Source organism: Schistocerca serialis, chromosome 7 (assembly GCF_023864345.2).
Source record: "Schistocerca serialis cubense isolate TAMUIC-IGC-003099 chromosome 7, iqSchSeri2.2, whole genome shotgun sequence".
Taxonomy (NCBI): Eukaryota; Metazoa; Arthropoda; class Insecta; order Orthoptera; family Acrididae; genus Schistocerca; species Schistocerca serialis.
In genome coordinates this window covers 128,382,847-128,409,024 of record NC_064644.1, presented here as the reverse complement: position 1 = coordinate 128,409,024, position 26,178 = coordinate 128,382,847, and the positions used below count along the sequence as shown (strand labels likewise).

Sequence of the window (26,178 nt, the reverse complement as noted above, 5' to 3'; positions counted from 1 at the left end):
TGTCAAACATTATACTTCGATGGACAGATAATCAAAGAGAGTTGTATCTGTGCATCTCGCCACTATCTGTACAAAAGTCTAATTAGTTATGCGGTAGTGAAAATTACTTTTATATCCAACGATGTGCTTGGAAATATCTATTTTAGTCTTAAACTCAAATGGATAGTTTAAACATTTCATCTTCAAAACTACCATGAAGCTATTACTAGTGTCCCCAACAACCAAAACAGAAGGTCCCACACATTAACTACATTCTTTTCTTTTTTGTGTGAATACTTTTTGCCGATGTGAGGGATTACCCCAAAATATTGTTCCACAGGGTATGAACGACGTAAAAAAGTAATAAGTACTTATTAAAAGATTATAATTTTTCCAAAAATTTGCTTTTATTCTTAAAGTAGTTTAAATTTCCCATCAGGGTTATAAAAGGGTCAAAAAACATTTTCAACCACCTACATATCTGCGAACCTGTGAAGAGAACCTGATACAACTGATCCAGGTTTTCATTGCAGGTGTTGCTTTCTCACAATACAGGTGCATCACTGTGATGAGGAGTTTGTAATATTTTTTGTGACAGACAACTAGAGACCAAATTCATTGTGTGGAGACGGTTACATTGTCTAGATTGACAGAGCTATCCCAGTTGCCTCGATAAAGGTAAAGCACAGTTCTGCTGCAACCTCCTTGGGGTGTCCACAAACTGTCATTTGTAGGCAGCCATCACCAGCTGCTGCTGCTGACCATAGGCGACCACTTCATTGTTTAGTGTCTTACCATAACATTTGAATGTTGGAATGAAGTCGCAATTGTGTACCAGGATTCTGTGAGTAACTTCCCGTGTTGACTAGCCTTCTTGCCATGAAATGACAATGAGCGTATGATCCAAGTTTGAGCATTGTTGAGAGACTTAGTGTATAGCGTGTGCAGAACGCCGTGGCCACTAGATGGCAGACATGGCGCGTGTGGAGAGAGCAGTAGTGGTGGGGGGTATGGGCAGGCGCTGTAGGGGAAATGCCGAGCGCTAGAGGGCAAGTGCCATTCTAAAATTTTCTGTAAATATTATGTGGAGGCCCACACCCACATTTGCATGGTGGCTATTCGAAAAGATCTACTGTCACCTCTGCTTTGATTAGTATCTAAAAAGAATTTCACTGAAAATGCAGCGATTTGTTTTCGTCTGACTTTTTAACCATTTGTATCTTTCAGAGTGGCGAATTTTTAGTAAAGCCTAAAGATTTCTCTGGTTCCCATGTTAAAATTTGCTTCTTTTGCTAAAACACAGCGGAGTTTACACAGCCACACATTGCTAACATATTGTGCAGATGCAGTTGCAAAAGAATTCTGAAAAAGCGGTCCAATAAGTTTATTACGTGAGGAACTGAGGCACAGTAAGGTCAGTAGCTTATGAAAAAGCACATCTCGATACAAAATAAACGTGTAATGTCTTCACTTATGTTGTTCCTAAATCCACAGCAATTCTCGTTTCACCAGTTATCGACAGCGCTTAAAAATTGCATTCTTTCATCGAACAAGTCTGTAGTTAGAGCAATAACATGGTAGATAATTAAGTTTTGCATAACAACCGCATCACAAAATACTCTCCTCTTTGCCAAAATCTCGATATCTCAAACCGTTTATGAAGTATGAAAAATGTTGTGGATATTTCAATCTGGCTTTATCACAAGTGAGTGACCTATGTCAGACCAATTTTCTCGAGATTTGTGGCAGATAGAGACCTCCAGCCAAATCTAAGAAAAAATTCAATATTAGCTAAATTTCATACACTGCAACATATTATGTAATATGCACCATAAGCAAAATCATAGCAACCTCTATTTTTCATTACAAACTTTTTCGAATTTTGCGCAGTGTCTTACTTCCACATAAATATCACAATAACTACGAACATTAACGAAATTGTGGGCACGTCATCACGAACCTGACGTATGAAACCATAATTAAAGCAATTTTTCTTTTACCAAATAGTTTCTGTAAAACTGCACGGCGTGCACCTCGATTCTGTCATCGCCGACTGGCCGAAACGCTTCAGATGCTGTTGGCCTCTCATTCTGAACAAACGAATGAACTCTCCCAGAGCTTTGGACGAAAATTAGTCACTGCGCATCGGCCACTGTATTCTGTGCAGGCTATACACAATCCGCATTATCCCGTTTGTGATTGGAAACAGAGGGTGCTATACTGAAGTGCACCGAGAATGCGGGTTTACTTTTACATCCACTATCTGTTTTCTGTGGCCAAAATAGCATGAGAAAGACGTTTCCAGTTCAAGAAGATGAACAATGCAAAACATCTGGATGGAGCAGAACTTTCTCTTAACATACTAGTTGAAGAACTACAGTATCTGATCAAAAGGATCCAGGCACCTATTAGTGGGCGTTAATGTGGGGTGTGCCACTCCTTCGCTTTTATGCCAGCTTAAAGTCTTCTGGGGACACTTTCACTGAGGTGTCTGAATGTCTGTAAAGGAATGGCAGCCAATTCTTTCCAAAGATCCGAAGTCAGAGAAGCCAGTGACCTCGGATGCTGTGGTCTGGAGAGAAGCTGATGCTCTTACTCAAACCAAAGACGTTCCATTCGGATCAAGTCAGGATTCTGGACAGGCCAGTCCACTTCTGCAATATTACTGCCTACAAATCATTGCCTTTAGACGGAACTATATGAGAGGGTGCAGTATAGTGCTTATACAAACAATCATCATTTCCAAAGTGTCCCTCTTCCGTACTGCTATATGCAGTAGACAATGCCCTAAAATGTCTTCACAGGCTTCTGCATTTAGCGTCTCCTTAATAAAGGGACCACAGCCTAACCACGAAACACACCCCTATGCCATAACACCTCCTCCCCGTACTTCACTATAGGCGGTACACATGATGGCGGGTAATGTTCTCCAGGAGTTCGCCAAATCCAACTCCTTCTAATGGATTGCTACAGGGTATAGAGTAATTCGTCATTCCAAACACTCATTTTCAGTCATCCACTGTCCAGTGCCGTCACTCTTTGCTCCACCTAAAGTGTTGCTTAGCACCGACTACAGAAACTTGTGACTAATGAGGAGCTGCTCGACCACTGTACCTGTTCTTTTTAAATCACCACTCACAGTCGTTGTGCTATCTGGACTGCCGGTAGTACTTTGGAACTCATGAGTGATTCCTTCCGCTGACTTCATGTGATTTTTTTTACAACCACTGTCCACAATGCTCGACGGTCCCCGTCCGACAGTATGTGAGATCTACGTAGCCTCGGTTTCGCTGTGGATGGTCCTTCGCGTTTCCACTTCACAATTATATTTCCAACACTCGTCTGGGCCGTTTCAGAAAAGCGGAAATTCCCTGGTGGATTATCTCAGGTTGCATCCAATGAATAGTCAATGTACGATGTCACTGAGCTCTCCTAACCAACCTTTTCTGGGTCTGCAGCTTCCCTGCCGACAACACAATATACTTCGCCTCCTTTTACACTTGCTGATCCGCCTCTCGTAACATCTGATGGCCAGTTTCGCATTACATAGGGGTGTGGGGATACTTTTGATCAGACAATGCATTCATTCACACAGCTTACGCCGTAGCAGTGAGAGTACCACAGACGACGAGTACAGCGGCTGACCTGATGGAGTAGGTGAGGAGGCCGTCGTGGCGCAGCCGGAGGAACTTGTTGGGCACGCTGATGCGGTGCAGGTGCGACTTCTTGCCGTTGAGGAAGAACGTGTCCGGCTTCCAGACGCGGTCCAGGAACAGCCACGACAGCGAGAACTCGTCCAGGCCCGGGAAGTCGAACGTGAGCCGGCGGTCCGTCCACGTCTGCCGGAAGTAGCAGTCCAGCGTGTAGTGCTGCAACAGCGCGCGCACGCCCTGCTGAGCCTCAGGCCAGCCATGTTCTGTGCAAATCGACCGCGTCACGCGGCGCTACTGTGGCAGTGTGTGCACTGCCCATAAACACATATAGGGAGCCAGGTGTGAGGCCATTGGCGTCAGCAGAAATTATTATCCGAGCGCGGGTAATTCCTTCCACAAAATTCCTCTTTCAATATGATTCATTAGGTGAGCTTCAGAACGTGTGATGTCCGAAGAATTAAATTTGAAAAACGTATTTTACCTCAAATGATTCATAGTTATGCACATATTATTTCTAAAGTAGATTATTTTCATACCTAAACAATAAGCATATTTCGTTAGTAAATGTGAAGTGTATATTTTAATATTGTTAATATGGGTGCCACTTCTTTGATTCTACCTTTTTTCTAGCCCCATCCAGGATCTTTAGGGGTTGGGATGCTATGCTGCATAAGGTAACGTTAGGCTTAGAGAATGTCCGTATAGCCTTTGCTTCGACACTCCGCCTCCCTGTGCAACTTACCAGCAATAGGCACGGATCTTTCGTCAAGCGAGAGGTTGTACATAATAGTTAACTACGAAGCTGTTATGTCAGCATACTCCGAAAGAGACTGACATATATCTGCACCGGAGGCTTGCCTTTATTAAATTATTGAAGCGGCTTTGCTAGATCGAGGATATCTACTTCTAATAACTTACTCGTATTGGCAGTTCTTGATTCGAGCTATGGAATATTTACTTCGTCTTCGTCGGTGAAGAAATTTCGGAAATCGTATTTAGTTACTTTGTTTTACTGCCACTGTCGACGTTAGCATTACCATCGCCACTGCGCAGTGAAGCTATTGTTTGTGTCTTGCCACTGGTGTAAATAACATACGGCCAGGGACTCCTTGGATTTTCTATCAGATTTCGAGTTTCGGTGTGGAATTTGTTAACAGCATTTCGCATTAAAGTTGGTGCTAAATTTCGTGCGTTCCTTTAAGTTTGGTACGCTTTTTTCGTTGCTTCTCCAACATTGTTCTGACTTGTTTTACCTATTTTGTGTTCCATGGGGGGGGGGGGGGGGTTGGATTTAGTACCGATATTATTAATTTATTTCGTACAATTCTCTCAACTGCCGTCGGTACTGTATTTTTGAAGTTAAGCTACATTTGGCGTAAACTTTCACAGCTAGTTTGGAAGGAATGGAGGCTGTTTCTGTGGTATCGATAGCAACGATGCCACGGAATAGTTTGTCAAGTTGGCACTACGAGAGACACAGACGACAGCGCCCTCTAGCCGGTGCTGTCCAGGTCTACGAGCTCCGCGACTGCTTCAGCCCATTTGATCAGGTGCAGCCACCCAGGACACTTCGCTTCAGCATCGCACCTACGTACAAAGCTATGTAATCGTTTATCACCTTGTTTTTGCACCAGTACACCACGTTCTTGCACTACCGACTTGTATTACCGTTTCCCGTTCCTACCCACGCGCCGCCTCCCAAGCGGGATACAAAAAGTGAATGTGATTTTACTGTATCTGATTGGCGATGGTACAGTAATACATTACGATCGTTATTGCCTCATTTGTGGACTCGAGAGAAGTTTAAGAGAGCGAGAGGTCTAGAAGGGAAAAATGAAATCGGAGCGAAAGAAGCATTTAATGAATTGTTTTGGGACGAGTGAAATTGAGGGGTGGATCGAACAGGATATGTGTACACTGGAGATGGAAGAGGAGGAACGAGACATAGAGAATGATTTATTGAGAGAACAGTGTTTAGAGCGAAAAGAAATGATTAATGTTCAGTTTATCATTGAAATCAAATTAAATGACGGGAAAGTAGACGCACTGCTCGATTCTGTAAGTAATGTATTGGCAGTGTTAGAAGGTTTTGTATATAGGATAAAGAATAAGATATTAGTATTACTACCTGTAAATAGTGTAAAAATTAAAACAGCTGTTGGCGGTTTAAGTAAGACAATAAGGCAAGAAGTGCTCTTGGAATTCAAGTGCACGGAGAATCATTTTAGTATAGGATGCTTTGTAGTGAATGGACTTGTAAAAGATTTGGAGCTGGGAACAGATTTCTCTCGTAAATATAAAACTTCGCTGAACTGCGTGAGAAAGTGGTTGGATTTTGAAATTAAAGGTGAAAAAAGAAAAGTAAAATTTAAGAATCTTTTGATGGGGGACAAACAGATTGCGCACACCATAATTAAACATATTTGGAATGAAGAGAACAACATGTGTGACAAGTTTGGAGGGGTAATTTGCTATGTTTTATTTCAGGATTTATTGTAACTTGTTTGTTGCTTTGTCACATAAGGATTTTTTTTGGCACAACGGCTGTGCAATTACAAAGAGATAGTTTAGACGCACATTTGGGTGCGAGGAAGTCGGAGAACTCGATTATTTGGTGAACGATATCAAGTCAAAAATCAGTGCACAGTATGCCCGCGAATTTTAAACCGTCTGACGCGACTGGAAGCTCGAGAGTTTTTTCATAGAATCGTAAGTTTGATTATACACTCTTGCTCATAAATTAAGGATAATGCTGATACATGATGAAACAACGCTCTGATGGGCGGTTTGCGGGTTTAAATCACCTCGGGGCATGACCATGCCGTGCATTTGACCTGCGGTCGTCGCACACTGGCATGGCAGCAGTCCACATATGCAGAGGTGTATTGGTGCATGTAGAGTACGGTGCAGCGAGTAAGTGTGCAGACGTTTTCAGACGTGCTAATGGTGACTGTGTGTTGAAAATGGCTCAAAGAACACATACTGATGACGTTATGAGGGGTAGAATACTAGCGCGACTGGAGGCTGGTCAAATACAGCGGGTCATAGCACGGGCTCTCCGTGTGCCGCAAAGTATGATCTCAAGATTATGGCAACGATTCCAGCAGACAGGAAACATGTCCAGGCGCTACAGTACGGGACGCCCACAGCGTACAACACCACAAGAAGACCGATATCTCACCATCAGTGCCCGCAGATGGCCACAGAGTACTGCAGGTAGCCTTCCTCGGGACCTTGCCACAGCCAGTGGAACAGTTGTCTCCAGACACACAGTCTACAGACGTTTGAACAGACATGGTTTATTCGCCCAGAGACCTGCAAGGTGCATTCCACTGACCCCTGGTCACAGGAGAGCCCGTAAAGCCTGGTGTCAAGAACACAGTACATGGTCATTGGAACAGTGGTCCCAGGTTATGTTCACGGACGAGTCCAGGTATAGTCTGAACAGTGATTCTCGCCGGGTTTTCATCTGGTGTGAACCAGGAACCAGATACCAACCCCTTAATGTCCTTGAAATGGACCTGTATGGAGGTCGTGGTTTGATGGTGTGGGGTAGGATTATGATTGGTGCATGTACACCCTTGTATGTCTTTGACAGAGGAACTGTAACAGGTCAGGTGTATCAGGACGTCATTTTGCACCAGTATGTCTGTCTTTTCAGGGGGACGATAATGCATGGCCCCACCGAGCTGCCATCGTGGAGGAGTACCTTGAAACAGAAGATATCAGGCAAATGGAGTGGCCTGCCCGTTCTCCAGACCTAAGCCCCATAGAGCACATCTGGGATGCTCTCAGTCGACGTATCACTGCACGTCTTCAAACCCCTAGGACACTCCAGGAGCTCCGACAGGCACTGGTGCAAGAATGGGAGGCTATACCCTAGCAGCTGCTCGACCACCTGATCCAGAGTATGCCAACCCGTTGTGTGGCCTGTGTACGTGTGCATGGAGATCATATCCATATTGATGTCTGGGTACATGCGCAGGAAACAGTGGCGTTTTGTAGCACATGTGCTTCGGGACGGTTTTCTCAACTTATCACCAATACCGTGGACTTGTGATCTGTGTCTTGTGTGTTCCCTATGCTATTAGCGCCAGTTTTGTGTAGTGCCACGTTGTGTGATACCACATACTGCAATTACCCTTAATTTATGAGCATGAGTGTATGTCCAATATATGACATACATACCCCTGCTAGTTTTCTATCCCACTCACTATGGTGACAAACTTTAAGATGATAAAATTACTTCCTTCTACACCAAAGAAAAACATAGGTTCTTTGTAATACATGCACAATATAGTTTTCTGGAGATGTATGAAGCCCACTGTTCACATTCGATTACGGTTCAGAAATCATACTATACTCATATCAGTGATATAAAATGATTATGAGCAACGGAAAATGCCTCTTACAAGGAAACAAACAAACGCACAGCAGTGGCGTGCTGCATTAACTCTGTAAAGAGGACAGCTGTCAAGCAAAGGTACACATAGGGTTTGCAGAACCTCACAAACAGCTGTCACTAACCAAGAATTACTGCAGTTAAGAAAATGAAGACTCGATGTATGTCCAGGATGAGCAGGGAAATGCAGTACTTCACATACATTTTCGTTTGTCTAGAGGAGGTGTGTTGAAATAGGTTTTCCGTCGGTGGACTCGATTGATAATCCATGTGTTGGAAGTCCTCTGCTGATCATGGTCTGGAGACATTTGCTGTTAACTATTACACGTAGATATCGCACTAAGTCACACATAGAACATGCAATTGTATACTAGTTGATCGCAGGTTAGATCACACAACTGATGTACCCCGAGAGAACAAAGGAAAAACACTGGTTAAATGCCTGATAAATTGCCCTGAGCAACAGTTCACTCTCTCTAGACTGCATTATTAGTCTACCATTAGATCACACCTCGTTACAGACCCTTAAAATCGATCACTCCGTCTACTTTCTATCATCCGTTAATGCAGATCCATGTCAGTTTAGAGGCAGGTGGTTCTCTTTTTCCAAGAAAGCTTCAAAGACAACAGTCAAATTGCATTATCACTATTACCTCAATAGACAAACGTTAGTATGTTGTTAAAAAACCATGCAGCAACTGTTCTGTAAGGTATTTGTTAGCTGATACCACATGGTTGTGATTGGTGGAGAGTACAGAGGAGCAATATTGTAAATACTGTTTGTTAGGGTTTAAAACGCCTAAACAGTCTTGCACAGGGTCAAACACGTAGTTGTATATTGCGGTCTCCTCCCACCCCACCCCACCCCCTCCCCGGCTGGTAATACAACGCTCTTTAGCTAAGGACACTTCATAAAAAACGGTAAGGTAGTTGCTGATAACTTTGGGTCATGTCTAAGTTTGTGATCTGACATAGACAAATTTATTACTCTACGTTTTGTGGTTATCTACATTAAAAGTTCTATTCCAGTCGTCTCATTGCTGTCGACCAAAAATTACTGTTTCCCTGGTTCCTGGCACTTCCATGTCAGCTTCTTCTCGTATTCCTCTTGCTGTCACATACTCATACCCAATTACAAGAATTTTCCTGCACCAAGCAGAAGACATGCAAGTACTCCCTCATTCCCTTCAATCTACCTCACATTTTGGCGTGTTTTCCCTCAGTTTACACTTATTTTCCGTCAATTCTCGCAATTTTATCGATTGTATGACACTTCTGCCCTTGCAATCATAACACCACTGCTCGCCATGTATTCTAAAATTGCTTGTAAATGTAGTACAGTTGTCAACACCTAGTGCAAATGCACTATTTTTCTGGTCAGACAGTATAGCACAGCACTGTATTTGAATGCATCTAGTCACTTCCAACCACATATTCAACAGCTGCAGTGTATTTGCTCCGTTTCCTGTTTGTCTGCGTCTGCGCGTGTGTTGCGGATATATCCCATGACCCAAAGTAGAACTGAGTTAGTGTTCAAGTGTGGATTCCTCAAGCATTATACCCAGAGCAATGCTTGTATGTGGATCGACAATACGCCACATCCGGGATAGGGCTTGAAGGTAGATCCGCCATGAGTTATATCTGGAGCGATGTTCAGAGGCGGGTCCACAATATGCTACGTCAACGATAGAGTTCGAAGGTGGATCCACCACATGTTCACCGGGGATGTGTTCTGTTTCTGAAGGCGGATCCACCAGCTGTAAGGCGTGATGTGAGATGGGATTGTAAAACGGATTTCAATGACACTAACAATTTATTACTAGAACATTAAATACACACAGTAATACTAAACACAAATGCAATTACAGCCCGATCATATAATGAATGCATAAGAAACTACAACTTACAAGGGAGACGTGAGTGTATGATCTTTAAGATGGGACGAAAAAAGGGCAATCACGTGGAAAGAAAGATAATTCTGCATTAAATTATTTATCTGATCCACACATGAATCAATACATGAATAAAACATCACATTGCCTCACTACTGGAAATATATTGGTCATCTGTGGAGGCCGTAAAATCGGAATCAGAGCTTCTCCAGTAAGAATGGTAAATTTCATATTCATCAGACTGACCAAGTAAAACTACTCGAAATGGATTTTCTTCTGCATTGCGTTAAATGTTTTGCACAATGGAATAGCCTACACTTGTAATTCATGATTTCATTCAAAGTGGCAGTGATAATGCACACAAGGTCATTCCTGAAACTGCAAGGTAAACCCTGAAATTTAGCGAGATGATTCAGAAAACAATTTCATCCGAATACAAATTATTTCTGAATGCAGTAAACTCGTGTGGACAGTTGCAATCTGAATAATACACCTCACATGTGGCTCATCACACTGACAAACTTAAAACTGATGAAAACGTGGAAATTTATTCAGACTGAAACGTAGCTTTGGCAAATTTAATGTAGAAGACCATTATCATGCAAAACACGAAACATAGTTAATCAAAAGAGAGACCGTTACTGAACGCACATGGGCGCTTCTGGCATGAACAAAGTCAAAGCGCCTGTCCAGTCATTCTTCACGAAAATTAAGTAAGGAAATTCACTAAAACGAAACAAAAAGCACTGCTCAGTGTGCTAAAAATCGAATGAAATGATTTCCTCATACTTAATGAATAACGTAAGTACACTGACTGAAATGAAATCATCTAAAGCTATGTTCCAAAGGAACATCACGTGTTCCAAGGTTGCATGTGGAATCCGAAGTCTATTTTAAAATGAGTGGGGGCAGTAGGCTCCGGAGACAGTTTTTTTAATCGAAGAGGAGAGGGATTCGCAAAACGCCCATTGCGGAAAAGCGAGAAGTGCTCCGATTGACAGAGAAACAAACTTGCTAGATTCCTCTGGTACAAAACTTTCGCTAACGAAACTATGCAGCTCAGAACACACAAGAAAACCGCTGCTTCTCTCCATGTTAGGTTCAAACACACATGCTCACAGATTCGAACTACACAGAGATCTTTGTTCGAAGAGATTTCGGGATTGCAGTCGGTCGTCGTAAACTTAATTCCACGATATTTCAATTTGACACCTGTCAGTCATCTTCAGGTGACCCATGGAAGACTGAAGAAGACGTTTTTTTTCTTTTATTGTATTTCAATTCCCCACCGGGGCGGGCTGGCAGCAGCATATGTGCTGCTCTTCAGCCTAAAGACATAAAACATACAATAGAAGACAGTCAAAAATAAGTTAAAGGAGAAAACATGGTGTACATAGATATAAAAAAGGGGGGAACATTATGGAAGACAATAGACAAAGAGGGGCGACTGTAAAACGGAGATAAAAACCGTAAAAATTAGCAAACACAAAAAACCACACACTGTGACAATTAAAGGAATACATGGCAAAGTACGACCGGAGCAGAAAAGTATAGACGGACGGCATAGCACATAACAGTCACTGGCAGTAACACTATGTAAAAGTCCAGCACACAATTAAAATCACACCTCTTGACGCACAGGAGAACAGCACCAAACACAACACTGATGGAGCACTCTAATGATGATGAGCAAAACACAGGATCTGCCAGGGGCATGGTGATGAGGGGGAAGGGAGGGAGGGGGGAAGAGGGGGGGCGACAGGTGGGGGCGCGTCGAAGAGGACTGGGGAGGGGAGGACGTGGGAGGAACACAGTGGAGGAGGGGATGCAGGGACTCAGGGGGAGAGGAGGGAGCAACGCCAGGTTACAGTTGGAAGGAGGGGTATATGTCATGGTGAAGTTCAACATCCAGGAGGGGGAGGTGCTGGAAATTGCCTTAATGAAGGAGATGGAGGGTGTGGAGGTGGAGAGAGGGAGGGATACAGTGATAGAGGTATTGCAACGGGGGGGGGGGGGGGGGGGGGTGGAGGAGAGGAAGGAGGAAACCAGGGGGGAAGGAAGGCAGATACGGAAGGCAAGGCGGAGCACGTGGAGTTCGAGGATTTGGAAGGCCTTGTAAAAGCGGGTGGGTGCTGTAATATTAGTAATTTTCGCCTCACAAACATTAATATACGCTCAATAGTAAACGCCTGATGGCCTAAAGTTATCGAAAAATTGTAAAGTAAAAGAAATGAATCATCGCATAGCAGCGACAGAATCTATTATTCTTTATCTTTGCCGTTCTTGCGCGGTGCCAGTAAATTTCTATGTACATGTATCGATTAATGGTATAAAAAAAAGAATTCTGTTGTTTCAAGACAAATGAGGCTTTTCGCGCCTCACCTTTTACTGTTTGTATTCCATGAGAGGCGGACGCGGACTTGCTGCGTTCCACAAATGTATTTTATATTTGATGTGAAAATATTGAGTGAATATGCTAATTGTTATTTTTTTTAATCAGAAAAGATGTAGTTTCTTGTAACTGATATCGAACAGACAGCATCAAGAGGACATTTTGACTGTTATGTATAAAGTATTTAACCACAATGGTCATCTATTGTAATTTAATATGAAAAGGTACGTAGCATTAAAAAAAAAAACGTGTGTTAAAGATAAGTGTGCTTATTTTCGTAAATTAACCTTGATGATTCCATCTCCTGATTTAACTGAATGATAATTATTTTTGTGTTACTTCATCAGAAATTACGATCACGCTGATGGGCCGAACGCAGCATGAGGCAGAAGGAACATTATTGTTTTCCTATTATTTCTGAACCAACTTTTTTCTTAATCGTGTAGTGTTGCATTTCTTTTAAAGTCTGTAAATCTTCTGGTCCCTTAGTGTTGTTCCGGGTATGACTGTATCGCGACTATAAAAATGCACAGAAATGATAATGTTTCTTCCGAGCGATCTCAAATATATATATATCAATATGCTGCTCTTATTCAGGTATTTAATGGTCAACGTATGTTATTATAATAGCGTAATAAATCCCTGATTCTGTTGCCAAGTGGCCCACCAAAATATTCACTTTTTCGACATTAAAAAACAAAGTAACAGTTCTTTTTATTTTCGTCCCCCAAGAACAACGCTACACTTGGCGCCCGAACAGGGACTTTATCAAAAAATCATTTCATGTATGTGTTTAAAAAATTTTCTTTGCTTGTTCTAATAACTGTTTCATTTTTTCATGTGGATGCAATTCAACTGAGAAAGAGAAGTGGGAAAACTTTTTAATTAATTCAGAAGAACGATTGATGAAATTACCAAAAAACGCGAGTATCCAGCTGTATCATTATCAAGACAGCCATAGTAAGTCAAATTTTTATACGCAGTAGCCAAGCTTTCGTAGTGACGTAGCATCTTTCGAGTTGATCAGAACGTAAACCTGTCTTTCCTTGCCTTGAAACAGCTTTATTTCAATTTGTCCATAGTCCATTCTTATGTAGTTAAATTCAGTGAAAGTGTACCATTGTTGTCAGTGCATAAAAAAATTACGATATGGCGGATAACTACGCTCAAAACTGGTAAAACGTGTGATATTTCATTTGTTTGTAATTAGTAGGAACCATCTTGTCTTCTTGGCGTAAATGAACGTCAGTTATTACCCAGAGTTAAAATTTTATCTTAGGTCCCAGTAAGCCATAGCACTACGTCACAGACAAACGACTGACGGCAGTGACAAACAATATCTGTAGCATTTTGACGTTTGACAAATAATTCATGAACATGGCTGACGGTAAACAGCGGACACAAACAAAACCAGACGACAGCGGTGATGCGAATGGACCTCACTATCCATTACGATCACGCGCGATAGGTACACGAGCGGAGGCAGAAGCAGCCTCGACCGAAGTTTTAGAAGCTGGTCCTAGTGTGCAAACTATTCCCGCTTTTGAAAAAAATGACTTGGCTGCAATGATCGAAGCAATAATGGAACGCAAGTTCGAAAGCCAAAAACAGGAAAGATTAGATGAAAAGGCCCGCGAAGAAAAAGAGAAGGCCGAAAGACGGCATAATAAAAATCAGGTCCTTACAAATCTGTGCAACTTAGTAAAAGAAGACATAAATTCAGTAAAAACAGAAATAAATTCGGTAAAAACAGACATAAATTCAGTAAAAACAGACATAAATTCAGTAAAAACAGACATAAATTCAGTAAAAACAGATCTGCAAACGGAGATAAATGACCTAAATACACGGTTAAATTCGGTAAAGGCAGAACTAAAGGCAGACATAACAGCTGATTTAAATACCCTGTTGGGTAATGTCCAAAGCCAAATCAGCAGTCAGATCACGATCATGAGGCTAGAAATTGACACACAAGTAGAGTAAAAAATAGAGGATATTTCAAAACGGTTAGATGAAAAAATCGAAGCAGCCAAGGGAGAGATAAATTCAAAAGTGATAGAGTATCAAAAACAAGCTGCGACCTTAAAAGAAGATTATACTGCAATCTCTGATGAGGTCAAAGGAGTTAAAACCGCAGTAGACACGATCGAGAATGTTGTTGATGATCTTTCCAAACAGATTGAGACTCTTAATGTAGAGGATCAAGTAAAGAATACTGTTAAGGCACATGCTGAAGCATTGTCCGACCACTACCAAGAGTGGATTAAAAACAAAGACGGATTCATAGAAAACAAGGTCAAGAACGAACTCAGGGAAACTGTCAAAAACGTGACCTTTGAAATATTGGCAGCCCCTGGAAAAACAGGAGACACGGTGATGTCAGAATTAGGCCAGATAAGACGAACGTTAGCTCAAGATTTACCCGAATGGCGTCAACAGATAGTTGATGAAGTTCGTACACTAAAATGTCAAGTTGAAAATTCCCCACCTCCCGTGTCAGGAAACTGGAATAATTCACCACGAAGTAATGAACAACAGCAGGTACATTACCGTTCACCATTTGATAACGCTCAAACTCATAGTTCTATAGAAGCACAAGTTAACCATACTACCAGCCCACCCACTTTTGTCAGTTTGATGCAGGAGGAAAGCGTGATCAAACATCGTATTTTTCCGACCTTTCACCCACAGAAAAGAGAAATTCATCCTATAGTGTTCCTCCGAAATTTTTCAGGAATTTTCCCGAATAGCTGGAGTGACCGCCAGCGAATTCAATTCGTTAGTGGATTTATCGTAGGCGATGCTGCCTTATGGGGAACCGAAATGGTCGACTCTTGTAAAAGTTACAAAGAGTTTGTACAGATGTTTTTAGCTAAATTCTGGAGTTCTGGTGTGCAGCAGCGCCTGAGAAAAGAGGTTTACAATGCCGAAGTGTTTAACAGTAAGCGCGGTAGTTTGAGAAGATATTTTGAAAAGTATTTAGCGAAAATCAAATTCTGGGATTCGCCGATCACCGCCAAAGACGTTATTATGATTCTAAAAACTAAGCTACCGATTGCGATCAGAGAAAAGTTAGTAAACGTATCTGAGGACGATACGGACACTTTCCTATCTGTGTTAGACTCGTTAGATCTGATTTACGAGGACGCTAGAGTTGATGTTGGCAACGCCCACTTCAGTGCAGGCGGCCAGCACAATACAGGATACGCAGGCAACAATGGTGGCCGAGCGACAGTGCGTCACAGCGACAGCCAGTACCAACCCCACAACGGTTTCAAAAATAAACACACTACGTACTCCAACAGCAAATACAAAAATAAGTACAATAACGGCCAGAGATACAATCCAATATATAATTCGTCACCACCTCAGTACGAAAATGCACATTATAACACACAGCCCCAGCAATATGGAAACACGCAACCGATCAACGGGAATTATCAAAACGATCAGTCTTACGATTCAAATCGACAGTGGAAAAGAAATAAATGGCATAATCAAGGTGGAGACCAATGTACACATTTCACTAACGGTTACAATCAACACAAGCCACAGCAAAATACTTTTCAGCCACAAGCGAACGGACCTTCGGGAACTCTGAAGCCTAAACGCCCGCATAATACGCAAATTTATTATGCGCAAGCGAATACGCCAGCACAACAAGATCCGTTTCCAACCGAGTTCGTACCACAAAACCAACACCAGTTCCAGACGGAAGAAACACTGATAAATATAAATCAGCAGGAAAGTAAGCGTCGAGCGGAAAATTAAAAGCAGCACCTTTGAGCCTCCTAGAGGATGCTGCAAGTTTGAATGGGGGCACCCTGTCCCTTAGTCCACACGAAATTAAAGCAATTAGGTATGACAAAGAGACAAACTTACGGGATGCTCTAGTAGCAGACACTGAGACGAAAGACAATGATGACGTATGGGACGAACAAGTTCAAGCTTCCATAAGAGTATCAATTGCCAACATACCAGTAACAGCCATTGTAGATACAGGAGCTAATATAAATGTCTTATCTTTATGTTTATTTAAGCAAATATCCTCTGTATGCAAAGTTTTATCACTTCCAATTCAAGGTTGCACCGTATCGGGAGCAGTTGGTCCACTAACACAACGTGTAAATCTTCAGACTCAGCTTCAAATCCAGATAGAGTCTATTTCAGTAACGTGCATTTTTCTTATTGTTAAAAACCTATCAGTACCATGTATCCTGAGTATGGAATTCTTGAGGCAGACGAAAGCTAAAATTGACATCGAGTGTGGAATCTGTACTCTAGTAGCGAGCCAGCAACAAGTAACTGTAAATTTGTTAAGAAGTAAGGTGAAGACAAACTTCGGGGTGCTTCAAATAGCAGTACGGCCATGGACTAAAAGACAACAGTACAGTCAGACAGAAGACATGACAGATCTTGAAAGTGTTAATGACGATGAGTATAAAGACCTAATTCCCGGTCAGAATGAATTATACGGTAAAGCTAGTGAGTCCATTGAATTATCCAAACAACAGAAGAATGAGCTTTACAATTTGTTAAGAGATTACGTTCAAGTATTTTCTAAGAAACCTGGACTAATAAAAGGCTTTGAATATCGAATGGATGTCCTGCCCCATTCAACCTACTGTAGAACAAGCTATTCCATTCCATATGCGAGACGCGAAGCTGTCAAGTGCGAGATCAAGAAAATGTTACGCTGGAATGTGATAGAAGTATCTCATTCACCTTATTCGAGTCCTTTATTGTCTGTGCTAAAATCAGATGGTAGCGTAAGGCTAGTCCTAGATGCAAGATTAATCAATAAAATTATAGTACCCATAAGAACGAGACCAGAGGCTCTTGAAGAGCATCTGCAGAAGTTTCTTGGAGTTAGTTATTAGTCAGGACTCACTTTAAACCATCCCTGTTGTTAAAGAAGAATCGTAAGTGGCAACACATTTATGAAGGTCCCTTTGTGATAATGAGGAAACCACACATTGGTAGCTATTTGTTATCCGACCCTGCCACGAATAAAATCAAAGGATTGTTCCACCATCAAGATTTAAGAAAATTTTATAACGCCAGGAATTAAGTTAATTTAAGCTGTAAGAAAATTCTAAGGTATTGGAGATCAGGATTAACCAATGAGTAACAAGAACGGAAGTGAACTGACTACGGGCGTTAACCGGTGCTGAAAGGAAACCGTATGTATTAAAACAACGCGTCTGGAAAATAAAATACAGAATAAGTTGTAAACAAGTATTTACATGAATAATCTTTATGCAAACAGGAGGACATGTCCTAGAGGCGATTTTCAATTTTAGTTATAAGTTAGTATGTAAGAAAAATGATGTACTCGAGAGGTATTAATTAGCCCCGAGGTACTAAAATGAGGAAAGAGGAAGGAGCGAATAATGCACTTCTCTCGCTAAATAGTAATTTGAGAATGAGCAGGAAGGAGCGAATAATGCACTTCTCTCACTAAATAGTAATATGAAAATGATGATTATATGTGCTTAGTATTAGTAAGTGAAATTTAATCGAGGACAAATTAATGACCTGTTTTAAAAGGAAATACTTAAACGTCCAGACAAAAGAGGAAAGTTGTGAGAAAGATTCGATTCCATGAGGTTATTCCCTATTTTCAAAGGTGACGTAAATAAGGCACCACCTGTTAGCGTAAAACAGTCGGTAGATTTAACTTGTAAATTCCAGCACAGTGCTGTGCCAGCGATAAAATAACATCTCTTTGAAGTGAACAGATACCTAGGATTAAGCATGAACAGATTGATAACGCAGTGCAATTGTTCTAAAAAGGCCTGACGTTAACCTTAAGTAAAAGCGTGATGGAATAAAAAGGAAGTTTATTATATAACGCAAAGTAAGATGAGTCCAGACTATAAACAAGCTGAGTAAAAGAACATATGAGTAACATGGTTTATTATGCCAACTTCACGGTACTATTGAGCATTAGCGATACTGCAAATTCACAAGCTAGCAGCACATAGAATAAGGATCTCGCCCAAGCTTCACAGGTAGCGACAGCAGCAAACAACAACACTCTAGTGAGAGGCTTATATATACAAATGATAATTAATACCCAAATGCGTAATGCATAAACTTGACTTAGTCTAAAAATGAGCAAAGAGTAGTAAGCAAGCTGCAGCAAGATACATATTAGATATACATGCTTGAAGTGATAGATTTTATTTTAAGTGTGCACTGCAATATTTATTGTTTTCTCTGTGATTATGTGATTATTGAATCCCTTTCCTAAGTGCAAATCCTTTAAGATCCTTGATCCTATCCACTCCTCAGGATCAACTTGTAAAGATGCACGTGTGCTTAGGAAGTGAGGCACTACATATAAAAATGAGTAGGTTCGCGACGCGCATATTGCTTTTGTAATGCGCAAGGTAAATTAAATTTTCGACCTGGTTGAGGAGTAATTTAAATTCTGTCGACGATCAGCGAGTAGACCCGCTTTTCCCACCCTTCTTTTTTCGACTGTTTGTATTTCTACACGAAACTCAGAGGCGGAATTGCTATTTTCAAATCTGTCCTCGAACTTTCTTTAAAGACAAGCACATACGAGAAAACTTTTGACATAAATGAAGCTCCCCTCACAAGTCACTAAATAACACGAGCACTAAAAAAAAAATAAAAAAGTAGAAAAAAAAGAAAATGTATTGGTCCTACAAAATGAATAAGCAAGCGTGATAAAGATTACTATGAATGAAATTAATTTGTAAAGGAGATTGGAACGGATTTGGTCAAAGAAAAAGGACTCATAATAGCCTACCTGTGACCGTAGGCTTAAATAAAAAAAAAAGACTGATTAAGAAACAATTGTTTTGATTCAAAGTGGTCAATTAGATTATTTCTCGATTTAAATGAACTCTTGTAAATATTAGTACGTAAATCAACTTGTAAATACCGTGTGATGTTATGACGCGAGAATTTCTTTTAATACACCGTTCACGCAGACGCTCACCACAGTGCAAGTGAAGTTTTAAAGTTCGACGATTGTCAGTGGCAGTATTCTACTGCACCATATGTGTGAACAATTTCGTTGATGTGTGCAGTGTGTAATAATCAGTGTCATTCCACACATGCAGTTGCAGCGGTAGCTACCACTTAGCTGTGAATCCGTAACTGGATAGTGGACAGGAAGTGATGTGAGGCAGTTTCGGTGGCAGAAGCTCCCTCCAGCAATCTAAAAAGCACAAAGCCACGATCCGCCGAACAAAAGCGACGCACGGCACCTCAAGCGCGAAATCAACGCTCTGCAAGAAAGCTCCGGTCACGTGCGCGCACACAGACTGAATTTCAAGATTGCTCGCAACAGTGGAGGCGGACAGCCACCACGTGACGAAATAATGTAAACGTTCAACCGCCAACACAGTTGCTGTGCGCTACATTCTGTAGTAAAAACATTCACACCCAGTACTGAAAACATTTTGTATGTATCATAAACCTTCCGAGAGACTCTAAGATAGAGAAGTTAACGTAATTATTATAATGACTGATTGTACACAGAGACAAGTCACAAGGTCACCTCTGAACACTGTTGAAATGTAAACTTTGACGAGAGGTCACGATACGAATGAAAATAAGCACACGAAAATACGTCAAAGGATCCGATCCTTCCTATATCCCATCCCACATGTATATAAAATTAGTTTTGTAAGCTATTCTAATATAAGATATTTTATCTGTTTCATATGTGAAATAATTCGGAGAGCCCCACTCGAGCCCTGAAAGTGAAAGATATGGACTTCCTTGTCGAAGCCATCACCAGTGGCCGCTCTACAATCCAAGTCTATCATAAATAGTGTATGTGCGACGATAATAAATGTATAATTAAGTGCGACGACGGACAAGGCAATCAATCGACAAGACGATGACAATATAATGAATACCGCCAAAACAGAAAGTTGTGTACCAGTTGTGATAGTCAAATTACTTTTGCAACGATGAAAAATGAAGTGTGACTCTATTTCCTTATAAATTTTGCAAATATGTATACTTACAGCCTTAATTTTAAGAATCATCAAAAAAGACTGAATCCATGCAAACACTGACAGAAACACAGAACAAATTCACAATGATCCACCGTCAGTAATTACAAATTGAAACGTTAATTCTTTTATTATGGAATGAATATAAAATGAAACTTTTAATAACCTGTATGTTACATTCGAAAATTACAAATATTCCAATGTGCATGAGGATGAAAGTAATACCTTCGGTATTCCTTCCCTCCTCATGGGAGGCAGTGTAATATTAGTAATTTTCGCCTCACAAACATTAATATACGCTCAATAGTAAACGCCTGATGGCCTAAAGTTATCGAAAAATTGTAAAGTAAAAGAAATGAATCATCGCATAGCAGCGACAGAATCTATTATTCTTTATCTTTGCCGTTCTTGCGCGGTGCCAGTAAATTTCTATGTACATGTATCGATTAATGGTATAAAAAAAAGAATTCTGTTGTTTCAAGACAAATGAGGCTTTTCGCGCCTCACCTTTTACTGTTTGTATTCCATGAGAGGCGGACGCGGACTTGCTGCGTTCCACAAATGTATTTTATATTTGATGTGAAAATATTGAGTGAATATGCTAATTGTTATTTTTTTTAATCAGAAAAGATGTAGTTTCTTGTAACTGATATCGAACAGACAGCATCAAGAGGACATTTTGACTGTTATGTATAAAGTATTTAACCACAATGGTCATCTATTGTAATTTAATATGAAAAGGTACGTAGCATTAAAAAAAAACGTGTGTTAAAGATAAGTGTGCTTATTTTCGTAAATTAACCTTGATGATTCCATCTCCTGATTTAACTGAATGATAATTATTTTTGTGTTACTTCATCAGAAATTACGATCACGCTGATGGGCCGAACGCAGCATGAGGCAGAAGGAACATTATTGTTTTCCTATTATTTCTGAACCAACTTTTTTCTTAATCGTGTAGTGTTGCATTTCTTTTAAAGTCTGTAAATCTTCTGGTCCCTTAGTTTTGTTCCGGGTATGACTGTATCGCGACTATAAAAATGCACAGAAATGATAATGTTTCTTCCGAGCGATCTCAAATATATATATATATATCAATATGCTGCTCTTATTCAGGTATTTAATGGTCAACGTATGTTATTATAATAGCGTAATAAATCCCTGATTCTGTTGCCAAGTGGCCCACCAAAATATTCACTTTTTCGACATTAAAAAACAAAGTAACAGTTCTTTTTATTTTCGTCCCCCAAGAACAACGCTACAGTGCGGAGATCCAGGCAATGCTGGCATAACAGAGGGACGAAGAAGTTCTCCGCTCCACCTTATATGTGCGCTGATAGTACTGCTGCGCATGCGTGAGAGTCATGGTGACAGGAGGAACACACCACCCGGCTGCAGCGCGCCCTTGCTGGTGGAACTGCAAGAACCAGCTGTCTTCGGCGTTGTCGCTGGTAGCAGTTATCGGAGTATTTTGGCGACTTCGTCTGGAGCAAATTTCAGAGGTGGCGGAATTCCACGCATTATCCAGCTGGTAGCCGCTGTCGTGGTTCATTAGATTTTCCGCGATGCGTATTTCAACGGATTCTTTTATAACATAGTCCCAAAAAGATGTTTGTGGGGCCAAAATTAATGTTTTGTCACAGTCCACTGAATGTCCATTGGAGATACAATGTTCCACAGTTGCAGCCTTTCTGGGTTGCAGGAGGCGAATGCAACATTTCTGTTCTGTGCAAAGTTCTTCCACTGTGTGTGTTGTTTGTCCTGTAGGCCATACCACAATGACAAGGTATTTTGTAAATTCCCGCCCTCTGCAATAACAAATTATCCTTCATTGGTCCCAGCAGGTCTGAAATGTTAGATGGTGGGCGGAAAATCACTTTCACCTGAAAATTATTAAGGATTCTTTCTATTTTGAGGGAAATATTTCCAACGAAGGGAAGAAAAGCTAGGGACTTCGTGGGTGCGTTCACCTCTCTATCCAGTTCTCGGTTCTTGGTTTTAGCTAAGATTGTTCTGTTAATTTGCAGAATCGAGTGTCCATTGTCTCTGAACACCGTCCTTAAATGTGCAAGCTCTTTAGGTAAACTATCTGCATCCGACACTGTATGGGCTTGTGCACAAGGGTTTTAAGCATGCTCATGGTTTGGGATGGGTGATGGCAACTCGAGGAGAGCAAGTACAAATCAATGTGGGTGGCTAAGTTTTATGGAGGATTTTGAGGAAAGAGCATTTGAATCAGCGGTTTATCCATGTTGGCAGTTGTTCTAGATTAGAATTCTGGAATATCTACTTAGTCTTCTATGGTTAAGGAGTTTCGGATAACCGCTTTTAGTAATTCTGCTTTAGTGGTGCTATCATCAGTGACATCGCTATTGTTATCGCACAGTGGAGGTATTGATTCCCTCCTGCGGCTGGTGCACTTTAAATATGACCAGTATTTCTGTGTAAGAAAATGAAACACCTATAGCCGTCTTTATGGTGTCAATTATTGTATGGCTACCAGTTTCAGTGCTTCAGTGCATCATCTTCAGGCCTTAGCTGATGCCGAGAGGGTTAACACCATATGTATACACGATATATCAGAGGCCAACATCTATAACTGGTTTTCGCAGTTGACCTGTAACCGCAATGTTGTCTCTCCAACCATCAACTATAGTTAGTACAGGATCAGAACTTTCATGTATTGCAGAACTTTTAAGTCATTTTTTGTAACATTTGTGTCATATTTATATTTAATGGAGTAAGACATCATGGTATGATTGACCCAAAGAAATGAATACATCACGCGCAAAGATCGAAGAATTAAAATCCTAACAGTGTACCCCACTTTATAAACAGTTTATCGTCACCAAACAGAAAATTTCTAAATGCAAAGAGGAAATACACTTTTAAAATCAGAATATATTTTGGTTTACAGGCATTCTTCATTTCATGTTTGTTTTCCTCTTCGTCAAATAAAAAGGAACAAGTTCCTGATCTGTCTTTGTAATTGTAAAGGGACTTAGCATGCTATGGTGGCGCAAATGAAGAATTTAACAACGTTCAGTTTATTCCTTAGGAGACCTAGGATTTTTAGGAACAAATAAAAAATTAAGATATCATGCTCAGTCAGTAAGAACATCGCCTGTGGAAAGCAAGGCTCAGGGCTCGAATCCAGGAACGCTAAAAAAGTATAGAAGAGAAACTCACCTGGAATACGGAAAACGTTATTCCTTCCTGCATTTAGAAGATACAAAAATCACAGTGAAATTATTTTAACCAGTGGTTTTATTACCAATAATAGTGAAAAAAATGGTGCAATTTGTAGTTTCTTAAACATACTTCACACAAGATCTGCAATTTCCTTTTTTCATTAAATTTGTGTCAGTATATTCGCATTGTGAAGGGACAGTTCAAGATAAGATGGATAGTTTTTATGATGCACTCAGTGATGTAGTTGTTAGAGTAAAGGACAAGGACAGTGTTCTGCTCATGGGTGATTTTAATGCCAGGACTGGAAATCGAACACAAGGGTATGAAAAGGTTATAGGTAAATTTGGAGAGGATATGGAGGCCAACAGGAACGGGAAACAACTCTTGGATTTCTGTGCCAGTATGGGCTTAGTAAACACAGACTCCTTTTTTAAACATAAGAACATTCACCGGTATACTTGGGAAGGCAGGGGAACCAGATCTGTCATTGACTATATAATAACAGACCAGGAATTCAGGAAGTCTGTGAGGGACACACGTGTATTCAGGGGATTCTTTGATGACACTGATCATTATTTAATCTGCAGTGAAATTGGGATTGTGAGGCCGAAAGTGCAGGAGGTCAGGTCCATATGTAGGAGGATAAGAGTGGAGAAACTTCAGGATAAGGAAATCAGGCACAAGTACATAACAGCGATCTCAGAAAGGTACCAGTTGGTTGAATGTAGTCAATTACAGTCATTGGAAAACGAATGGACAATGTACAGGGACACAGTACTAGAAGTGGCTAAAGAATGTCTTAGAATAGTAGTGTGTAAAAGTAGGATGAAGCAAACAGCTTGGTGGAATGACACAGTCAAGGCAGCCTGTAAAAGGAAAAAGAAGGCGTATCAAAAATGGCTACATACTAGAGCTCAGGTAGACGGAGAAAGTTATGTTGAAGAAAGAAACAAAGCCAAACAGATAACTGCAGCATCCAAGAAGAAATCTTGGGAAGACTTTGGAAACAGGTTGGAGACTTTGGGTCAAGCTGCTGGAAAACCATTCTGGAGTGTAATTAGCAGTCTTCGAAAGGGAGGTAAGAAGGAAATGACAAGTATTATGGACAGGTCAGGAAAACTGCTGGTGAATCCTGTTGATGCCTTGGGCAGATGGAGGGAATATTTTGAAGAGTTGCTCAATGTAAGTGAAAATACGATGAGTAATGTTTCAGATTTCGATGTACAATGGGATAGGAATGATGATGGAAATAGGATCACATTTGAGGAAGTGGAGAAAATGGTCAATATATTTCAGTGCAATAAAGCGGCTGGGGTGGATGAAATTAAGTCGGAACTCATCAAATACAGTGGAATGTCAGGTCTTAAATGGCTACACAGGATAATTGAAATGGCCTGGGAGTCGGGACAGGTTCCATCAGACTGGACGAAAGCAGTAATCACACCAATCTTTAAACATGGAAACAGAAAAGATTGTAACAACTACAGAGGTATCTCTTTAATCAGCGTTGTGGGTAAAATCTTCTCAGGTATTGTTGAAAGGAAAGAGCGAGTATTAGTTGAGGACAAATTGGATGAAAATCAGTGTGGGTTTAGGCCTCTTAGAGGTTATCAAGACCAGATCTTTAGCTTACGGCAAATAATGGAGAAGTGTTACGAGTGGAACAGGGATTTGTATCTATGCTTTATAGATCTAGAAAAGGCATATGACCGGGTTCCTAGAAGGAAGTTATTGTCTGTTCTACGAGATTATGGAATAGGAGGCAAACTTTTGCAAGCAATTAAAGGTCTTTACATGGATAGTCAGGCAGCAGTTAGAGTTGACGGTAAGTTGAGTTCATGGTTCAGAGTAGTTTCGGGAGTAAGACAAGGCTGCAACCTGTGTCCACGGTTGTTCATATTATTTATGGATCATATATTGAAAACAATAAACTGGCTGGGTGAGATTAAGATATGTGAACACAAAATAAGCAGTCTCGCATATGCAGATGACTTAGTTGTGATGGCAGATTCGATTGAAAGTTTGCAAAGTAATATTTCAGAGCTAGATCAGAAATGTAAGGACTATGGTATGAAGATTAGCATCTCCAAAACGAAAGTAATGTCAGTGGGAAAGAAATATAAACGGATTGAGTGCCAAATAGGAGGAACAAAGTTAGAACAGGTGAACGGTTTCAAGTACTTAGGATGCATATTCTCACAGGATGGCAACATAGTGAAAGAACTGGAAGCGAGGTGTAGCAAAGCTAATGCAGTGAGCGCTCAGCTACGATCTACTCTCTTCTGCAAGAAGGAAGTCAGTACCAAGACTAAGTTATCTGTGCACCGTTCAATCTTTCGACCTACTTTGTTGTATGGGAGTGAAAGCTGGTTGGATTCAGATTACCTTATCAACAAGGTTGAGGTTACGGATATGAAAGTAGCTAGAATGATTGCAGGTACTAGTAGATGGGAACAATGGCAGGAGGGTGTCCACAATGAGGAAATCAAAGAAAAACTGGGAATGAACTCTATAGATGTAGCAATAAGGGCGAACAGGCTTAGATGGTGGGGTCATGTTACACGCATGGGAGAAGCAAGGTTACCCAAGAGACTCATGGGTTCAGCAGTAGAGGGTAGGAGGAGTCGGGGCAGACCAAGGAGAAGGTACCTGGATTCGGTTAAGAATG

General features: G+C 40.9%; 1 protein-coding gene across 1 annotated transcript in view; it reads right to left on the bottom strand.

Moving 5' to 3' along the window:
• The window catches only part of LOC126412615 (gamma-aminobutyric acid receptor subunit alpha-6-like), a 127,711-nt gene that overhangs the window by 61,082 nt on the left and 40,451 nt on the right, over positions 1 to 26,178 (bottom strand). Inside the window, exon 4 of the mRNA XM_050082282.1 lies at positions 3,625 to 3,848. Within this exon, the coding sequence (XP_049938239.1) occupies positions 3,625 to 3,848 (224 nt within the window). The remainder of the gene's footprint in view (positions 1 to 3,624; positions 3,849 to 26,178) is intronic.